The 18,324-nt window shown below is 57.5% G+C and overlaps 1 protein-coding gene across 5 annotated transcripts in view; it reads left to right on the top strand.

The window, feature by feature from the left end:
• AFAP1L2 (actin filament associated protein 1 like 2) overlaps positions 1–18,324 on the top strand; it is a 39,138-nt gene that overhangs the window by 19,345 nt on the left and 1,469 nt on the right. For 3 of the 5 annotated variants that reach the window (XM_029932613.1, XM_029932612.1, XM_029932615.1), the window contains 13 exons: positions 1,950–2,155; positions 3,246–3,425; positions 5,931–6,020; positions 7,611–7,695; positions 8,439–8,543; positions 10,819–11,030; positions 12,915–13,060; positions 13,647–13,758; positions 14,292–14,531; positions 14,612–14,786; positions 15,031–15,186; positions 17,299–17,492; positions 17,614–17,736. In XM_029932613.1, coding sequence (XP_029788473.1) covers positions 1,950–2,155; positions 3,246–3,425; positions 5,931–6,020; positions 7,611–7,695; positions 8,439–8,543; positions 10,819–11,030; positions 12,915–13,060; positions 13,647–13,758; positions 14,292–14,531; positions 14,612–14,786; positions 15,031–15,186; positions 17,299–17,492; positions 17,614–17,736 — 2,024 coding nt within the window. The remainder of the gene's footprint in view (positions 1–1,949; positions 2,156–3,245; positions 3,426–5,930; positions 6,021–7,610; positions 7,696–8,438; positions 8,544–10,818; positions 11,031–12,914; positions 13,061–13,646; positions 13,759–14,291; positions 14,532–14,611; positions 14,787–15,030; positions 15,187–17,298; positions 17,493–17,613; positions 17,737–18,324) is intronic. The other 2 variants (XM_029932614.1, XM_029932616.1) reach the window with 1 other exon arrangement.

The following is an 18,324-nucleotide window of genomic DNA, read 5'->3' as shown; positions in this document are numbered from 1 at the left end:
AGCTCTCCCTGTTGCCTTTCAGTACCGAGCTGTGGGTCCATAAGCTCGCCCATATCATTTTAATTGAGCCTTCTCACTTAGATCCTGTTTCCTGGGCTGAGAACTAGCTTTCAGAGATCTCCTTGGTCACCGTCACATGGCAGGCTTCAGAGTGGATATGAGGGTCGTGCCTGCCCCCCCCGCCCCGCCCTCCTTCCGCTGACTGTAAATAGCACTGGAATTAATATCTTGATGCATGGACCTCCCCCGTTCCCCTCTTTTTTTTTTTTTTTCTTTTTTTTTAAACTAGTTTCCTAGGATCAACCCCCAGCACTGGGATTATGGGGTCAAAGGGTTTGGGTGTTTTTATGGCTCTTGAAGCAACAGGCTGCTGGATTGTTTTGTGAGAGGCCCGTGTTCCGGAATGTTCCTCCCGGCAGTGGGAGAGTTGGGCTCTCCCACTGGCTACACCACTGTTCTCAGTCTTTGCTTCTTTAATGGGTGTGAAGTTATGAACTGTGCAACATTTTTATATCGCTGTGAAGGGGAGTAGTTCCACACTGCTTTTAAAGAAAGCTGATATTAAAATATTGGCAGTGTTATTTTTAGAAATAGTAAAGCACATTTTCATTGGCTTTGGAGCTAGAATAACCGTGTCTGTGGCCTCAATCCGTTTTTCTATGTTTTAATTCAGAGGTGGTTCTGTTTTCCTAGTATGTAGGACCCCGGCTCTGCAGAGGGGAAGGCTAAAGGCCCATGGGCTGACTTGTTTTCCAAAGGGGATCAGGGAGGGTAAAGGAGGTGCGTTCACCGTGACTCAGGGGGCCAGAGCATGTCTGTAGAAGTCCCAGGGGAGTAGATGGTGGCCTGACTTTCTGTTATCGCTGTACCCAGTAATAGAAGGAAGTATTCAGTGCTCAGTAGATAGTGAGCTCCCCATCCAGGGGGGAAATCAAGCAGAGGCTGGTGCAGCACTGAGATTCCGACAGGATTTGTGTGTTGAGGAGGGATTGGACCAGGGGTCCTGAGATTCTCTTTTTTCTGTGTCCTGCTTTTTGGGGTTTTCTGACTTTTTTCTCCCCCTAGTTGGTGTTGGTCTTGAATAGTGCAGTGAGGCCTAGAGAGCAGAGCAACCCTCGCAGGGCATGGGGGAGGAGGGACAGAAACCGAGGCAGGTGGAGCATGTACAGAATTGAACACGGTTTGTGTTTGATGAGCTTCGGGATTCTCTTGAAGGGAACGCATGCATGAGGCTGGCTGGTCGCCAGAGGCAGAGGAAGGGTAGGAGACGGAAGCCCCCAGAAGGGACTGTCTGTGCAGGGAGGTGTGCAGGGGGCAGGGGAGAGCGAGCAGAGTCTGGGGAGGCTGGAAGTGGGTTTGGAAAAGGGCTGTGACTGAAGAGGCCGGCTGGCCTTCCCCAGAGAGCCATTTCCTGCTGTGGTTTCCTTCACCCTAAGGAGCTGTGGCCCACCCCACCCCCAGCCTGGCCACTCCCAGGACAAGACCGGGGACAGAGGCTCAGATGGTGAGCCCTTCCGCGGCCCCTTAGAATGCCTGGTACGAGGCCCACCCCGGCTTCATCCTTTAGGTGAGGAAGAAGGCCCTGGAGAGGGGGAGTGGGCGCTGGCCTTGTGAAACATGAACAGTCCCCTGTGCGCCAGGTCTTGTCGGAGGTTTCTGTGGAGTCTGGGAGGACAGATTGGAGGAGGAAAAGGGACAGACTCCTGGTTTTAGTTATGTGTGTCTGTGGCCAGAAGCGGCATCCAGGAAGCTTTGCTGAGGACGTTTGAGGGCCAGGCCTGCCCAGCTCTGTGGTTGGTGGCTGTCAGGCTGGTTCATGAGCACAGAGGTGGGTGGTTGTGGCCTGGAGGCCCCCGGCCGCCCCTGCCCACTGCCCTCCCTCCCGGACAAAGCACATTTGGAACGTCCCCTGCCCGCTGAGTCCGTGACCGCGTGGGTCTTCCTTGCAGAGGACGGGGAGGCGGTGAGCAGCTCCTATGAGTCCTACGACGAAGAGGAGAACAGCAAGGGCAAGTCGGCCCCCCACCAGTGGCCGTCCCCGGAGGCCAGCATCGAGCTGATGCGAGACGCCCGCATCTGTGCCTTCCTGTGGCGCAAGAAGTGGCTGGGACAGTGGGCCAAGCAGCTGTGCGTCATCAAGGACACCAGGCTCCTGGTCAGTGGGCCTCTCGTTGTGTTCTGGTCTTTTCTCGTTGCGGGGGGAGGGGGAGTCGGGAAGATGGACCCCGATACCAGGGGGTCAGAGCCTTTTTTATCTGGAGGTTTTCTCCGCCTCCTAACCTAAAGTCGTGTGCAGAACTTAGTGTGCGCGAATGAGTGTGCTTCCTCTCAGCTAAAAGTGTCTGGTAGTCTTCGTCCGTCATCCGGGGTGGGGGGCTGGGATTACCACCCCCTGCCGCCTGGTCCCGTCCCAGAGACATTTTCCCTGGAATCTTGTCCCCTTGGCCTGGCAGCTCCTTCCTTGGGTCCCACAGCCCCAGTTCTGGCCACTGCACTGGCATCTTCTCAGAAGTCACAGTGTTTTGAATTCCTGGTCATAAGACAAACCCCATAAAGAAGTCAGAAGCGAGTACTCTGACCGCAGCCCTGTTTCCTGTGATTCTAAATTAAAATTCACAGTTTCATGTCCTAATTTGGGGCTCCTTGGAATCCTCACAAGCAGCCTTAATTCACCGCTCACAACATGCCCGATTCTGTACAGGTGTTCTTCCTGGTAAACCGTTCGGCAGTCCTGTGCGGATGCCCTTTGTACCTGGGACAGACCGAGGGGGCCACGTGTTTTGGGAGGTGAAGCAACCCCCTGTGTTGTTTCACTAACAATTCATTTTCCGAACTAAGCAGATCCGAAGCTTAGCCTCGGTTGCCAACGGCCCCCTTCCCGAGGGCGCTAAGCAAGAAATGTAGACAGGCGGGGAAATGAGTGAGTCCGGCCAGAGGTCTGGCTACAGAGGATGTTTTTCGGGGCTCGCTGAGGCCTACATGGACCTTCGAGCAGCATGGATAAGCGGGGTCAAGGGCATCCCTGAGCGACGCTGGCCAGGAGGAGGCGGGTGGGAGGCGGGACAGTCTGCCTGGTCGCTCTGATGCCAAGAACAAGAGCTGCTGATATGCGAGGCTACGCTTCTGCACCCCACGTTTTGCCGGGGAGAGCCCAGCTCCCGGGGGTCCCTCCATGCCAGCGGCCTCTCGGCTGCAGAAGCCGGCCGGGCCTGGCGATGCCACAGAGTGTCTCTCTTCACTCCTAGTGCTACAAATCGTCCAAGGACCACAGCCCGCAGCTGGACGTGAACTTGGTGGGCAGCAGCGTCATCCACAAGGAGAAGCAAGTGCGGAAGAAGGAGCACAAGCTGAAAATCACGCCCATGAACGCCGACGTGATCGTGCTTGGCCTGCAGAGCCGGGACCAAGCGGAGCAGTGGCTCAGGGTGAGGGTGGCACCGGGCTGCTGGGGGCACGGGCCTGCTCCCCTGCAGGGCTCCCTGGGGGCTCCTCAGTTCTGCCTGCCTGACCTATTCCAAATGGGATGGCCATCGTCAAGGGTAAAGGATCCAGAGTCCTTCAAATTCCCAGGGCTTCTGTGTTCCAAGTGGCATTCAATGGCACTGAAGGGACTACAGCACCCTGCTGCTGTGACTGGAGGTAGGCCCTGGGGGACACTGTTTGCCCTTTGGCCCCTAGAGAGGCACCACCGGCCTCCTTAGTAAAGAACAGACAGCACTGCCGTGTGTAAAGTGTTTACCTACTGTAGGCCATGCGCTCTTGGCAAACAGAGCGATGTTACTATTGCCATTTTGCAGGGGTGGTGATCAAGGCTCAGAGGGAGGAGGTGACCAGTCAGGGTCACCTGGCCAGTGAGTGGCAGCATCGGGGTTCAAACCCGGTGCTGTGTGACCACAGCCCTGTGTTCTACCATCACAAATGGCCTTGGTCGGTTCTGCCCACAGATACACAGCATAGCTCCCAGTGCTGATGAAGCCTGGCTTGCCCCATATGGAGGGTAAGCTTGATGATTCCAGAAGGTATGAGGTTTCCACCAAGAAGGGGCTCACAGCTGCAGAGGCATCTCCAGAGCCAGCAGGGCCCCTGGTGAGACCAGAGCCAGAGAGGTCCCGGCCTGCCTGCCTGCCTGTCTTCCTTTTTTCCTACCTTCCCTCCCTCCCTCCTTCTTTCCCTCCCTCCGTCCCTTCCTTCCTCCCCTTCTTCCCCCTTCCATCACCACTTCCCTCCCTTCTTCCCCTCTCCTTCCCCCTCCCTCCCTCCATTCCCCCTTTCTCCTCCCTTCCTTCCTTCTTTCCCTCCCCCCTTCCTTCATTCCTTTCCCCTCCCCCTTCATTCCTTCCTCCCTTCCCTCCCTCCCTCCTTCCTTCGCTCCTTCCTTCTTTCCTTCCTTCACTCCTTCCTACTTTCCTCCTTCCCTCCTTCCTCTCTCCCTCCCATCTTCCTTCCTTCCCTCCCCGCACCTCCTCCTTCAAGGCCACACTGATGTGTGTCCAGTGTAGGGGCACTCACCGTATCTGCCCTCTGTGCCAACCCACGCATGTACAGATACATACATGCACAGGCACTTGCAGATACACACACACACACACACACACACACACACACACACGCACGCTGCTCCTGCTCCCAGTTGCTAGTCTGTTCCTCTGACTGCTCGCGCTCACCTGCCCTTCTCTGCCCCAGACCCCTGCTGGTGGTTTCAGAGCCAAGAACTTCCAGAAGGCGTAGCCTCTCTGTGGGCCTTCACAGAGGCCCTTCTCCCCTCTGGTCAGGCGAGCACAGAGGTGGGCCTGGCTGCGGGGACAGTATGTGGCAGTGCATGAGAAATGCTAAGACGGGACGGGAACCCCAGAAAAGAAAAGCCCGAGGCAGGGCTCCCCCAGAGACACCCCTGAGCCTGGACTCCAGGCTCAGCACTTTCCCTGCGAAGGGTGACCGCAGTTCCAGGCCCCAGCTGCCGAGGGTGGTGATGAGCGGGTTTGGCCCCTGCCGAGCCCTTCCCCGAGTCCTCCCAGCCGCCCGGTTGTGCAGGTGTCGCCCCAGCCTACAGACGGGGAGACTGAAGCTCAGGCCCCAGGTCACGCAGCTAGTGGACCGACTCCAGTGCCACCCTCTCCCCACAGCCCCGTTTTGCCTGTTCAGCCCACCAAGGTCCCCAACTGGAGCCCATCTGAGAAGCGAGAAATACCAGATATTCCCCCGTCCTCACAGCCCTTCTTCCTTTTGTTCTTTGGCTTTTTTAGTTTGGAACTTGTTTTGTTATAAATGGCTCTAAGCAGAGACTGAAAAAGGAGGGTCTCTGAACGTGCTCTTGCCGAGCCCAGAGGGGGGACAGGCAGTGTGTTTGTGGCTCTCCTAGGCGCTTACCATCTGGGGATCCTCTGGGTGGCTCTAGGCTCAGAACAGGGGTCTGAGTGTGGCCAGGGCCGCCTCTGACCGGGTTCCCCCCGGCCCGGGCCCCTGGGTGCCTCCTTCCGGGGCAGAGTGGGGTGGACTGTGACAGGGGAGTCAGGACCAAGAGCCAGTGCCGGGCCAAGGCCATTGGCGAGCCTGCTTCCTGAGCAGCGTGGGGGCTCTCCGCAGGCTCCGCGGCTCCAGTGCCACAACTGAACAGCCCTCCTCGCCCAGGATGAGGTGCTCACAGAGCTGAGGGCTGGCGGTTTGGGCTGCCTTTAGGCTTTGCTCTAAGGCGGCCACCCCCAGAACATGTGGGGGTCTGTGGGGGGTGGGCCTGCGGACAAGCCTCCCCCACCGCAGCCCATCCAGTCGTAGGCCAGGTGCTGGGGTGAGACTCAGGGTCTCCGTCCCTTCAACATCGTGCATCTCCCCTCCCCCCCGCCCCCTCCCCTGACCTCTGGGGGTGCCAGGGTCTGTCTGGCTGTGAGTACAGGCCTGAATGGGGCTCCACTGACGGCTTCCTCTTCCTTCAGGTCATCCAGGAGGTGAGCGGCCTGCCTCCGGAAGGAGCATCTGAGGGAAATCAGTACACCACCGATGCCCAGCGCCCGAACTGCCTGAAAGTGAGCCTATGTCCTGCCCTGCTTTTCCTCTGTAAACATCACTTAGCATGAAACGGAGCTCTTTGCCCTTCAGCCCCATTAGTAGGAGGCGTACAATGCTCGGATGAGGGCCGTGCTTCCCAGGTTGGCAGGAAAACCGAGGAAGTTGATCCAAACCTAAAACGTTTTCTTGCCCGGGTGCAGGAAGCCTGATTGGAACAAAGGTCAGCGTGCCCTCCTTCTTAATCAGGGAGATTCGTGGTCTGAGGCCCTTGGTTCGCATTTACTTCCGGTAGAGCTTCGGGGCTGGGAGAACCTTCCCGAGTTGATTCCAGAACCCAAGGGCTGTGTTGCTCTGAGCCCTGGGGCCCTGCTTAAGGGCCACGGTTGAGGAAGTCATGCCAAGGGCTACCCGAGGGGAGGGCCGTCACCTGAGGCTTCCCATTCTGTGTCCCCAGGCATCTGCAGGTGGGCGCCCTGAAGTCTGGGGGTGCCCAGAGTGGCTTCGCTGTGTCTCACCCTGCACAGCCCTGCCCCGGCAGGGGAGAAGGCAGAGGGTACGCAGATGGCTTGAGTAGGGAGGAGGCGCTCTGTTCGTCAGGGAAGGCACAGGCCATTCCTCATGGAGCTCTGTGTGGCCACGTCCCTCAGTCCTGGAGCCACTGCCTGAGGCCAGGCCTGTTGGTTGGGAGTCAGCCTGTTGCCCACGGGTCTGAGGGGTCTGGAGGAAGTCGTTCTCCGGGTGCAGCTTGACTGGAATATTCGGAGTGCTTCACATTCTACCGGCGGCTGCAGCCACCACACCCTTCTGGAAAGTCTAGTCCCCCAGCAGCCCTGGGGTTGTCAATGGGGGTGTTATCCATAGTCAGACACAGGCACAGCAGGGCCCAGAGAGGCGTGTAAGTCAGGCACCTGGCCTGGGTGGAGAGTTCTCCAGCCCGGGTTCAAATCGTGGTCTGACCTTGTGCAGACAAGCTGGCCCTTCTCTGAAGCCTGAGGTGTTAGTAGAGCGCTCCATTCTTTTTTTTTTTTTTAAGTTTCTTTTGAGAGAGAGTATGAGCAAAGGAGGGGCAGAAAAGGAGAGAGAGAGAATCCCAAGCAGGCTCCATGCTGTCAGCACAGGGCCCACTGCTGGGCTCGAACTCACAGACCATGAGATCATGACCTGAGCCGAAGTCGGACACCCAGCTGCCTGAGGCACCCAGGTGCCGCCACACAGTCAGTTCCACGCACTCCTGTCTGATAGTTCCCAGCCTGACCGTAGGCTTCGGTAGGGATGTCAACTGTAATGGCCCAGAGCTGGCCTCCTGCCTTTCACGCTGGCCACGGGGCCGCCATTCCATCAGGTTGAACAGCATTGTGAGAACTTGGGAATTTGGATGTGTGGTGGCCTGAAGTAGAGGAGAGTCTGGGATGGAACAGGGAGAGGGAAAGTGAAGGCATGTCCCCCAGAAAGCCCGAGGGACGTGTGACCGGTGTCCCATCGTGACCTAGACTCCACGGTAACCTCTAGCCTACGCCCAAAAGCTGTTACTAGTTTCCCTTAAACTGTGATCCCTGAGGTAACTGCTCCCAGACAAGCTCACTCACATGTCTCCCTCTTGTCCACAGCTAGATATAACGGAGAAGTACCTGTCAGCCCCGGAATACGGGAGCTCCGTAGATGGCCACCCTGAGGTCCCAGAGGCCAAAGATGGTACCGACGCTTGTTGCGCTCATCCTGGGCCTGGGAGGGGGATGGGATCCCGCTGGGAGGCGACCAGGGTCTGGCTCAACCCTGATGGGTTTTAACAACTGCTTCCAGCAATCCAGCTTATAAACTGCCTGAAAATAACACAGCTGATAAATCCAGGAAGAAGAGAGAGAGAAAGATGACCTAATTGAGATCAAGTTTTATGAAAAGCTGGGGTTGGAATATTTTTTTTTAACACTTATTTATTTTTGAGAGACAGAGAGAGATCATGAGCAGAGGAGGGGCAGAGAAAGAGAGGGACATACAGAATTGGAAACAGGCTCCGGGCTCTGAGCGGTCAGCACAGAGCCTGACATGGGGCTCGAACCCATGAACTGTGAGATCATGACCTGGGCCAAAGTCAAGATGCTCAACCGACTGAGCCCCCCAGGCACCCCAGGGTTGGAATATTCTTGCATCTGTCGTGTTTGCTAACCTTGGACCCAATCTCTCTGAGCCAATAGTCTGTGAAGATTCTCAAGGGCTGACCTATTCTGTACGAGGAGCTGGTGTGCCCGCCTGGAGTGTGTGATTCAAGGGACGCCTGACTTCGGACTGTGGGTCCGGGTTGTGTGTGTGCATACGCGTGTGTGCCCGCACACAGGGAGGGGCAGACAGAGTGGGGATGGGTCTGCTCTTCTGTCTTCAGTCCGGACACCTCGGTGGGCCCCGTGCCGTGCTGATGGCTTTGTCTCTCATCTTGACAGTCAAGAAGAAATGTTCCGCTGGCCTCAAACTGAGCAACCTAATGAATCTGGGCAGGAAGAAGTCTACCTCGCTGGAGCCTGCAGACAGGTCCCTCGAAACATCCAGTAAGAACCGCAGCCCTGTGGCCGCCCCGCAGGACCAGGGAGCGTACCGCCCCCCCCACCCCGCCCCAGGCTGAGCCTGTCTCCAGGAAGCCGCTCTCACGGCACAGGCAGAGGTCTTAGGTCTTGCTTTAAACGTCTCTAGGGATGGCGAACGTGTCGCTCCCGGTGTCTCTTTACCTTTAGTGCAGGCAGTTCGCTGTGCCTACCCAGCCTCAGGCTCGCTGCAGTGCCGGGTCCTTTGCGGAAGTGACTGGCAATTGATTGCTGTCTTCCCAGTGCTCTTGGAAAAGTTACGTTCATTTGATCAATACTGAAGGGGCACGGCGAGCAGTGCTAGGGGAAGGGGACCAGGCAGAGGGAGGACACAGCCCTGAGGACTCGCAGCCCAGGACTGATGGCAGCTTCATACCCCTAAACCACACGCTGTGTGACTGTCAGAGCTGTAAGGACTCAGGGAAAGAGCCTGAGCCCTGAAGGGTGGGCAGGAGCTAACCAGGCCGAGGTGGTGTCCTTGGGCATGAGCACAGATTCCGAGATGGGGACGGTGAGACCCAGTAAGGGGACGACAGAAGGGTAGAGCGGTGGTCTCTACTGCCCTCACTCAGCCTCGAGGAGACTAAGGCCTTTCCCAGAAACCATCCTGGGTGAGCCTCGGTTCTGGCTCCCAGCCTGGGACTCCCTGCGACAGCTCTTCCCGGGGCCTAAAGGCCATTACAATCTACCTTTAGGCTTTTTCCTCTTCCCCATGTCCCAATCCTGGGCCTCTTTCCTGAGCCCCTGTTGACTTGTGGGTTTTGAGGCTGGCGGAGTGGACAGGTAGGGGGTGAGATCAGCCGTTGGGGCCTCACCTTTGGAGCCTCTTGCCTCTCCGGCCATGGCACTGGGTGGTGGCCCAGCTCCACCAGCCCCCTGCAGCGTCAGGCTCACAGTGTTCGGCCCAGGAGCCTGGTCTCCGCAAGTCACGGGGAGAGGTGGCTGGATCATTGTGGGAAGTCCCTTCAGGAAGGAAGCGTGCTCCTGTCCCCTATGGCTAGGGAAGGGTGCCAGGCCCTTCTCAAGAAGGGGTTCCTGCTCTCTCAACACAGTGTTGTCTCTGGTCCAGGGAACTGTGATAGGCAAGTGGGGCACCTGGATGCCTGGATGGGACTGGACGAGCCAGACTCCCTAGGTCTTGGCCTTGGATTCTTCTACTTTGCTAGGGTCCCTGTGGCTATGTCCATGTGGCCCTGAGGAACTCGTGATCCCCACTGTGGGCCCAGCACCGGGTGGGCGGGAAGGGGGCCGGCCCCGGGACCTGCCACGTGACTTAGTTCAGCCCGGCTAAGCTCAGAACAGTGGCCAGTCTTCTAGAGTGGAGAAGGCCGCCGCTCGGTCAGCCAGTCCCTCTGGGAAGGTGAGCAGCCCCCGAGGGGCGTCCGTGCACTGCCCACGGGCTGTGCAGAGGGGCGTGAGGACTGGATTTTACTCATCTTTGTGGCCCCCGAGACAAGGCCGTGCTTGACACATGGTGTTGCCTCTGTAAACGTTCATTTAAGCGAAAGGCAGGGGGAAGGCGTGTCCTCTCCTTAGGAAGCTGACCCTAATTTGTACAGCCATTGGAGGATAGGAAAGGTTTGCAGGGTGGATGGCACCCCAGTCCTGGCAGCCTCTGCTGGCCCACAGGGAGCCGGGCTTTCTGGTGGTGAGGCCACAGGGCACATGCCCTGGGTGCTGGAGGTGAAGGTGGCAAAGTCATGCCCTTGGGAAGCTCAGTGTCCCCTCAGGGAGGCTGCCGTGGAAGCAGGTCTGGGATCCAGGGGAGTGCAGGGCTGAGGCGCACTGGGGAGGGTGAGAGGGCACCAGCCAAGGGGAGGAGGACCTTGCAGCCCAGGCCGGGTGCCCCAGCGATGAGAAGGCTGGCCGTAAGGGGTGATGAAACCAGGGCTGAAGAGGTCAGCACATTGACGGCAAGTGCCATGGGGTGGCCCTGGCCAGGGACCTCCCCGCACACGGCCTCATTGACCAGTGGCGGTACAGGGGCCTGGTCCTGCACACCCATGCACCCCCGCCTGCTCTCGTTAATGACACGGCTCGCTGCCCTCGGGACAGACCTCCTGCAGAATGCCCAGAGCTGCATGCTCAGGGGTAGGAAAGGGAACCCCAAGAGCCGCGGCCTCGCCAGGGTGAGAACGCTCCTCGGACCCAGCGTGACACGTCTCGGAACTGAGATCCCGGGGGAGCTTCTGGGAGGCCCAGAGGTGGTGGCAGCTCCGGACACCCTTGTCTCCTCTGGCAGGTTACCTGAATGTGCTGGTCAACAGCCAGTGGAAGTCACGCTGGTGCTCCGTCAGGGACAGTCACCTGCACTTCTACCAGGACCGGAACCGGAACAAGGTGGCCCAGCAGCCTGTTAGCCTGCTGGGCTGTGAGGTGGTCCCAGACCCCAGCCCTGACCACCTCTACTCCTTCCGCATCCTGCACCATGGCGAGGAGCTGGCCAAGCTCGAGGTACCGCTGGCCTGCGGGGATGAGGGGGTGGCAGGCAGGGGGGAAGGGTGGCGGGCTGTTTGCTGCGCTCCGCAGACTCTCATCTGCAGTGGGGCCGCAGCCTATCCCTGCGTTATTTTTACTCCCTTGCGTTTTACTTCTTTGCGCTTAAAAAACCAATGTGTCTACTCCCTTTCTGACCTCAGAGTGGCTGTGTTATAGGGAAGGGACAATGAGTTACTTCCTGCACCGACGACAGGAGGGGTATTTATAACTCTCTGAGCTGCTTGACAGACCTTCCGGGGATTCGCATGGGCTTGATTCGGTGTGTGTGTCACCAGATGGGGCCCCGCACGTAGAGCTGACGATTGTCAGGGCTTATCTGGGGCAAGAACAAGGCTTGTGAGACATTCTCTCCCACTCCCCACCCTCTGTGTGATGTGCTGTTACATTTACCAAAAAAAAAAAAAAAAAAAAAAAGGTGACCTCATGCCTTGCATTGAGCAGGGGCAGGTCTGAGCCAGAGTTCTGAACAGGCAGAGAAAAACGCTCCGAGGTTCACCCCTGTTTACCTAGTCTAGTCCCAGGTCTTCATCCAGATTGTGCTCCCATACTGCCCTCTGGTGGCTAAATGCCCCATGTCCCAGTTGTAGCCCGAGGACAAGCATGTCTCCACCCATCTATCTGTCCTGCTGATGGATGTCTACTCAGTACAGTTATATGGTGAACAAGACAGATACATACGCTCCCTGTCACAGAACTTGGATTCTAGCATGAGACTGAGGTGTTAGCGAATTACCCAGTGGATTACTTACAGTTGCTGGAAAGCCATGGTGGGTGGGGGGTTGGTGCTGTGACGTGTGCAGAAGCCCGCCTGCTGGGGGCTGGGGAATGCGTGTGGACCCTCAGACATACAACCATGAGCATACGGGGGGAGACCCCGGGTGCTTTCAAGGGAGGGCGGCATGCTCAGATTTGGATTTCGAGATGCTTCTTCCAGCTGCTGGGCGGGGGCTGGATGGAAGGGACGAAATGAGACCAGAAAGGGAGCTATTAGAGTGGCCCGGAGCAAAGAGGGCGGGAGCTGGAGCTGGAGGATGGACGTGCAGAGCTGCACTGAAAACCCCTTGCAAAGGATGGGGAAGAAAGCCAGCACCGTGCGGGACTCGCCTCACGGCTGCCTCTCTGACATAGTACTGAGTACTGTGTTTCCATGTAAAAGTAATCCTGTAGTATTTCTAGAATTCCCAATCGTTTTTCTCATTAAAAAGGCAAGGAGCAACATTGTCATTTTAATAGAGACCCGGTATCCGTATTTGATGAGAGCACATTTTCCCCTGGGGGCTGGGAAAACAACAGGCTCCAACTTCACTGGGATTTATTGAGTTCATTATTTATCAGAGCCAGCTGACCTGGGGTAAAGGTACGTAAGAAAACCTTTCTCAAAAGACCGTATTAGAACTGGAAACAAAATTCGAATTTTGTTCTTTCCTAGGGATTCGGTCTTGTATGTGTGGATTAGGTTGATAAACTGCCGTGTGATTGTTTATGAGAGAGGTGTTGACCTGAAACACAGATCGTGTTAACCATTCTCTCCCGGCTCAGTGGCCTTCTAGAAATACATGTGTATGAATCGGATTTGATGCTCGGGACAAATGTCCACAGCATCACTGGGGTGGCATCGAGGTATCCCCAGTGGCAGGAAATGGGAGTCACGGGAAGAGAGAAGCTAAAGGAAAGGAGGGAGCATGGCCCCCGCCTCTCTCAGAGGCCCTGGCCAGATTCAGGAGCAGCAAGTACCATGTCCTGGGTCTCCCACCGCCTGAATGGCACCACCGTCCTCCTGGCCTGGCCACCAGCCCTCCTGCTACAGCACTGCTCACGTCCCTCTCGGTCCCCTCCCAGGCCAAGTCTTCCGAGGAAATGGGCCACTGGCTAGGCCTCCTGCTCTCGGAGTCCGGCTCCAAGACGGATCCGGAAGAATTCACCTACGACTATGTGGATGCCGACAGGGTTTCCTGTATTGTGAGTGCGGCCAAGACCTCGCTGCTGTGAGTATGAAGGGGCCTCTGCTTCGCACTTTCCCATTCCCAGCCACGCTTCGAGACCCGGGGCCCAGAACTGGCCCCTGGTGGCCCGTTGTGTCCCACAGGGCGGCAGTGACTCAGGGTTGGCCCCGTTCTGTCCAGCGGCAGGAAGCCTGGGGCCCCGGGAGCGGCTGAGAGCTCGGAGCTGAGCCAGGCCTTGGGCCGGGGGCAGCCACTCGCCCTTGCCCTGGAGGGACACCCTCCAGCTGCTGCTTATGGAAGGGTTGGGCAGAGTCGGAGCCTTTCCTGACCGTCCACTTTCCTTGCTGTGGATCCAGCACTTCATCCTGGCCCCCAGCTGGGATTGGCTCGCTCTGCAATAAGCAGGATTCGTTCTTCTGCTTTCCCAGCCTGGGCTCAGGGAGAAGGGTCCTGGGTCAGGGTGCCGAGGTGGCTCTGGCAGGCGCTGGCCCAGCTGCTACAATGGGATCCGTTCTCCTGGGTACAAAAAGGAGCTGGCCTGGGCTTCTGTCAGGAGTCCTTCGAGACGGGTCGTGTGGACCACTCTGCCCTGACCTTCCTCTCGCTGTTCTCTTGCCGGGTCTTCCAGACTGATGCAGAGGAAGTTCTCAGAGCCGAACACGTACATCGACGGCCTGCCCAGCCAGGACCGCCACGAGATGCTGTATGACGACGTGGAGGTGTCGGAGCTGACGGCCGTGGTGAGGACACAGTGGGCTCTCCCCTCCCCGCAAATCTCCGTGCCGGAGATCGGCAGCTGGTCCCTAAGATGGGCGTGCAGGAAGCCAGTGCAATAGGGCAGCGCACCTGGCGTGGGAGCCTGTGCAGCTACCACAGCTGGTTAACCCCCCGGTCAGGGGGAGGGGTGGGAGGTGTGACACCGTTAACCCCCAAGGCCGGAACTGAGAGTGAGTAGTCACGGTGACAGCAGGTTCCGTTTACTGGGCACCGAACCCTGTGCTGTGCTCAGGGCTTCTGTGAATCCTCACTGAATCCTAACCGCCTGGTCAGGGGCACTGCTAGTCACTTCTCTACAGGGGAGGAAAGGAGATTCAGGAGCAGCAAGTACCATGTCCTGGGTCTCCCACCTCCTGAATGGCAAATCCAGGACTCAGACCCTGGCCTTTCAAGTCCGGCTCAATGGAAGCTTCCCAGGAGGCGGGACTGGTGCCCCCTTTGCAGCCCAGGAAGCAGAGGCCATGGTGAAAGCCATCTGACTCTCTCTCCTCTGCAGGGGGAAACGCTCAAGGAAGCCGCCCCTGTGACAGATTGTCCGAGCGAGGCCCAGCCTGACCGAGTGTACCTGGACCTCACACCTGTCAAGTCCTTTCTGCACAGCCCCGCCAGTGCCCAGGCCCACGCCCACTCCCCAGTGCGGTCCCACCTGGAGCCCCAGGCCGAGGCTCTCCCTGCAGACCCGGGCCCGGCCCCAGAGGAGCCCCTCCTAGAGCCTCCTGAGAGCCCCGACTTGCAGGTAAGACTGTCGCCAGCTGGTGGGCCGGCCCCCCTTCGCAGCCCCTGGGCCGGCTGAGCCGTGTTCACCTTCTCCCAAAGCAGACGCGCCAGGAGAGTCCGGAGCCTGAAGAGCCTTCCCTGAGACTTCCAACAGTCAAAATCCAGACCGAACAGCAGAAAATCTCCTTCCCATCAAGCTGCCCCGACACCACGGCTGTCGCCCCGGCTGGGTCTAGCCCGCCTGTGAAGGACAAGTTGAGGGTGGCCACTGCAGGTGCCTGTGCTAGGTTAAGACTGCAATCCTGTGGAAGTAGCTTGTAGAAGTTAGTCCCGTTCCTTCCCTTTCAGACGAGGAAGCAGAGGCTCAGAGAGGGGAAGGGACTTGCCCAAAGTCACACAGCAAAGAAAGTCTGGGCCCAATTTTCTTGCCTGTCCCTGCCAGGCCGGGTTGTGTCTGAGCCTTCACAGTGGGTTGGCAGCCTGGCTGACCTGGGGGTTCTCGTCTGTGGGTCTTGTAGAGATCAAACTTGGCAAGAACAGGACAGAAGCCGAGGTGAAGCGGTACACGGAGGAGAAGGAGAGGCTCGAGAAGAGGAAGGAAGAAATCCGGGGGCACCTGGCTCAGCTCCGGAAAGAGAAACGGGAGCTGAGAGAGACCCTGTTAAAATGCACAGGTGAGGGGCCTCCCAGGGGAGGGCGGGGCTTCCCGGGGAAGACTCTGGATCTCTGCACCTGGACTTCGCCCCATCAACCTTTGGTGCTCCCCTGCCAGCCCCTCCCCCCATTCTGTCTGAAATGTTGACCCTCCGACCTGCCGTCAACAGGACCCGGAGGTAGTGGAAAAAACTACTTGAAGGAGGAAATCTCTAAAAATTACAGGTTTAGACCTTAATGTTTTATTTGCACTGAAAACAAATTCTGTCTTGGGGCGCCTGGGTGGCTCAGTGGGCTAAGCATCCAACTTCAGCTCAGGTCATGGTCTCATGAAAGTTTGAGCCCTGCATCCAGCTCTGTGCTGAGATTCTGTGTCTCCCGCTCTGCCCCTCCTGCTCGTGCTCTGTCTTGCTCGCTCTCAAAAGTAAATAACCATTTAAAAGAAAAAAGCCCACCTTGTAATGTAGTGCCAAAGCATTTGGCTGAGGTGGAGGCCAGCTGACCCGAGTCCCATGTCACCTTTCCTGCAGTGACACAGCCATGCCGCGGCATCCAGCATGGCCAGGCTGGAGCTTTTTTTTCCTTTAATGTTTTTTATTTCATTTTTAAAGAGTGGGTGAGTAGGGGAGGGGCAGAGGGAGGGACATGGGATCTGGAAGCAGGCTCTGGGCTAGGAGGCTTAAATTCCTGAACCATGAAATCATGACCTGAGCCGAAATCAGATGCTTCTTAATCTACTGAACCACCCAGGTGGTTCTTTACGTGAACAAACATCTAAGACATGTGCACAGAAGTGTCCTCATAGGGGGTTTTCTAGATCCTCCTCCCACCATTCAGCAGTCATTTCCTAGAAACTTGCCTTTTATAGGACCTTTCCAAAGCACTTAAGTCATTTTCATAGAGTCCATCTTTGTGCTTATTTAATATTTAAATTGCAGACTTGCACCAGCGAACGCAACTGGCCTGAACAGCTTTGGGGACACACCCAACTCATTCCTGGGAACCTTATCACGTGGTGGTGCCCCCATGACCTTCCTCCACCAAAGTCATCCACCATCTTTGTTCTAGAGAAGCGTTATTGAACTACAGTTCACAGATCATACAACTGACCCATTTACAGCATACAACACAGGGGTTGCTCGTATCTGGACAGACCTGTACATTCTGACCACCCACACTCACTCCCTCTTTCCCCCCGACTCCGATCCCTGGTAGCCCCTAATCTGCTATCAGTGTGGCTACTGGCTGCAAAGGTCCAGTGGCCGTGGCTGCCAGTGCACACAGGTAAGCAGGCCGGAGCTGGTATGTGCGCTAACGGGCGTGACCAGAGGCTCGGCGGCCACGGTCCCTGCAAACCTGGAGAGCGAGCTGGGCTGTGAGGCAGAGCCGGGGGTTCCCTGCCCTTTCTCTCCTGGGGGAATTTTCTGGGTAGAAGACAAGACTTTCACTAGTTTATTCTCCTGGCAAATAAGCCCTAAAGATCCTAGGCTGATAAGTCACAGACGTTATGAAAGTTATTCTCAAGGTACTGATACTGACTCCAGGTCCAAAAACACCACTAACATTTTTCTCAGCTTTTTCTCCATGGATCTTTCTTAAACAGTGGCCCCTGTGGCCGCTCGTCCTCTGACAAGGGCTGACAGGTGGCTGCCGGCTCGGGACTCCCCACCGAGCAATCAGGGTGCCATGTTTCTCCTAGCCGTGAGCTCCTGGGCCACATCTCATGGTGCTACGGCACCAACCTGAGAACTCCAGGGTGAGAAAAACAGGACTGAGAAAGTGCCCGGGCTGAGGACCGCCACTCCGGCCGGCTTAGGGGAGCCCTGAGTGACAGAAAGGGTGAGAGGATGGACTGCGGGGAGCGGGGGCAGGCGGAACCAGCACAGCCATCCTCCAAGAGTCCGAAATAAAGCTGCTCTCTCCCTCCTTGTGCGGTCGCTGCAACAGCAGCAGGTATCAAAACTGAGGGCCCCTGAGAACCCGCCAGAAGGGACCTTTACCTCTTACGAAGGCAGAGCTTCCCCAGCCTTTGCAGAATGCTGACGTAGGACCCAGCCCTGAGTGGCGGAGCCAGAGCTGTGGGCCACATCCACGGGGGTTCTGTCCCCTGAGGCCGGATAAATTCTCTGCAGACAAGGGAGTCCTGGCCAGCCTGGAGCAGAAGCTGAAGGAGATTGACGAGGAGTGCAGGGTCGAGGAGAGCAGGCGTGTGGACCTGGAGCTCAACATCGTGCAGGTGAAGGACAACCTGAAGAAGGCGGAGGCCGGGCCCGTGACGCTGGGCACCACTGTGGACACCACCCACCTGGAGAACGTGAGCCCCCGGGTGAGTGGTGGGCGTCACGGTCCCTCTGAGCCCCCACGGGAGCTCCCGGGCCGCAGTGGAGGGAGGTGGGCCATGCCGCCTTACCCTTGGCTGACGCCTCGCTCTCCTCTCACCACCGCAGCCCAAGGCTGCCACCCCCACCCCTGCCCCAGACTGCACCCCGGTCAACTCTGCAACCGCGCTCAAGAACAGGCCTCTCTCGGTCATGGTCACGGGCAAAGGCACTGTCCTCCAGAAAGCAAAGGTAAGTGGTCACGCCCAGCCTCCTTTGGGGCCACCAGGGACGGCAGAACTGTCCCTCAGGTGGGGTCCCTCTTCTGCCCGGGGTAGCACATCCCTGCTTTGGACACCAGCTGTGAGAGAGGGCTCTGCTCTCACACAGCGGCTGAGGCTGCACTGTGCCTTTGGCTCTGTCGTTGGCATTGACCAAACGGAAAGGCGCGGGTGCTTGGTCCGTTCTTACCGGTCAGCCTGAGGACCCTTGACCCTGCAAGTCAGTCATCCCGTAGATTCCAGGGCATTAGCCCAAGTTCAGAGACGAGCGGTGACTAGCTAGTTTTCAAATCAAAAAGTCAGTGACTTAAGAAACAGGCGACAGGGTTTGCTTAAAGCTCCCCAGCCCACTGGTGGCCAGCGGCTTGGTAAAGCGTCAAAACCAGGACAGACTGCCGTTGCTGGGTTTCTCCCCGAAGGCTAGAAAGTGGTGGCAACCTTTTCGTCTTCTGCCCAGGAAAGAACATGCCCCGAGCTGCCTTTGTTGTTGGCAAACTCGCTCATTTCTGTCCTGCTTACCTGCAGGAGACACTCTGGGGCACATGCCCGAGGACTAACT

The sequence above is a fragment of the Suricata suricatta genome, chromosome 2 (genome assembly GCF_006229205.1).
Source record: "Suricata suricatta isolate VVHF042 chromosome 2, meerkat_22Aug2017_6uvM2_HiC, whole genome shotgun sequence".
Lineage (NCBI taxonomy): Eukaryota > Metazoa > Chordata > Mammalia > Carnivora > Herpestidae > Suricata > Suricata suricatta.
This window is presented reverse-complemented; position numbering and strand designations above follow the sequence as displayed.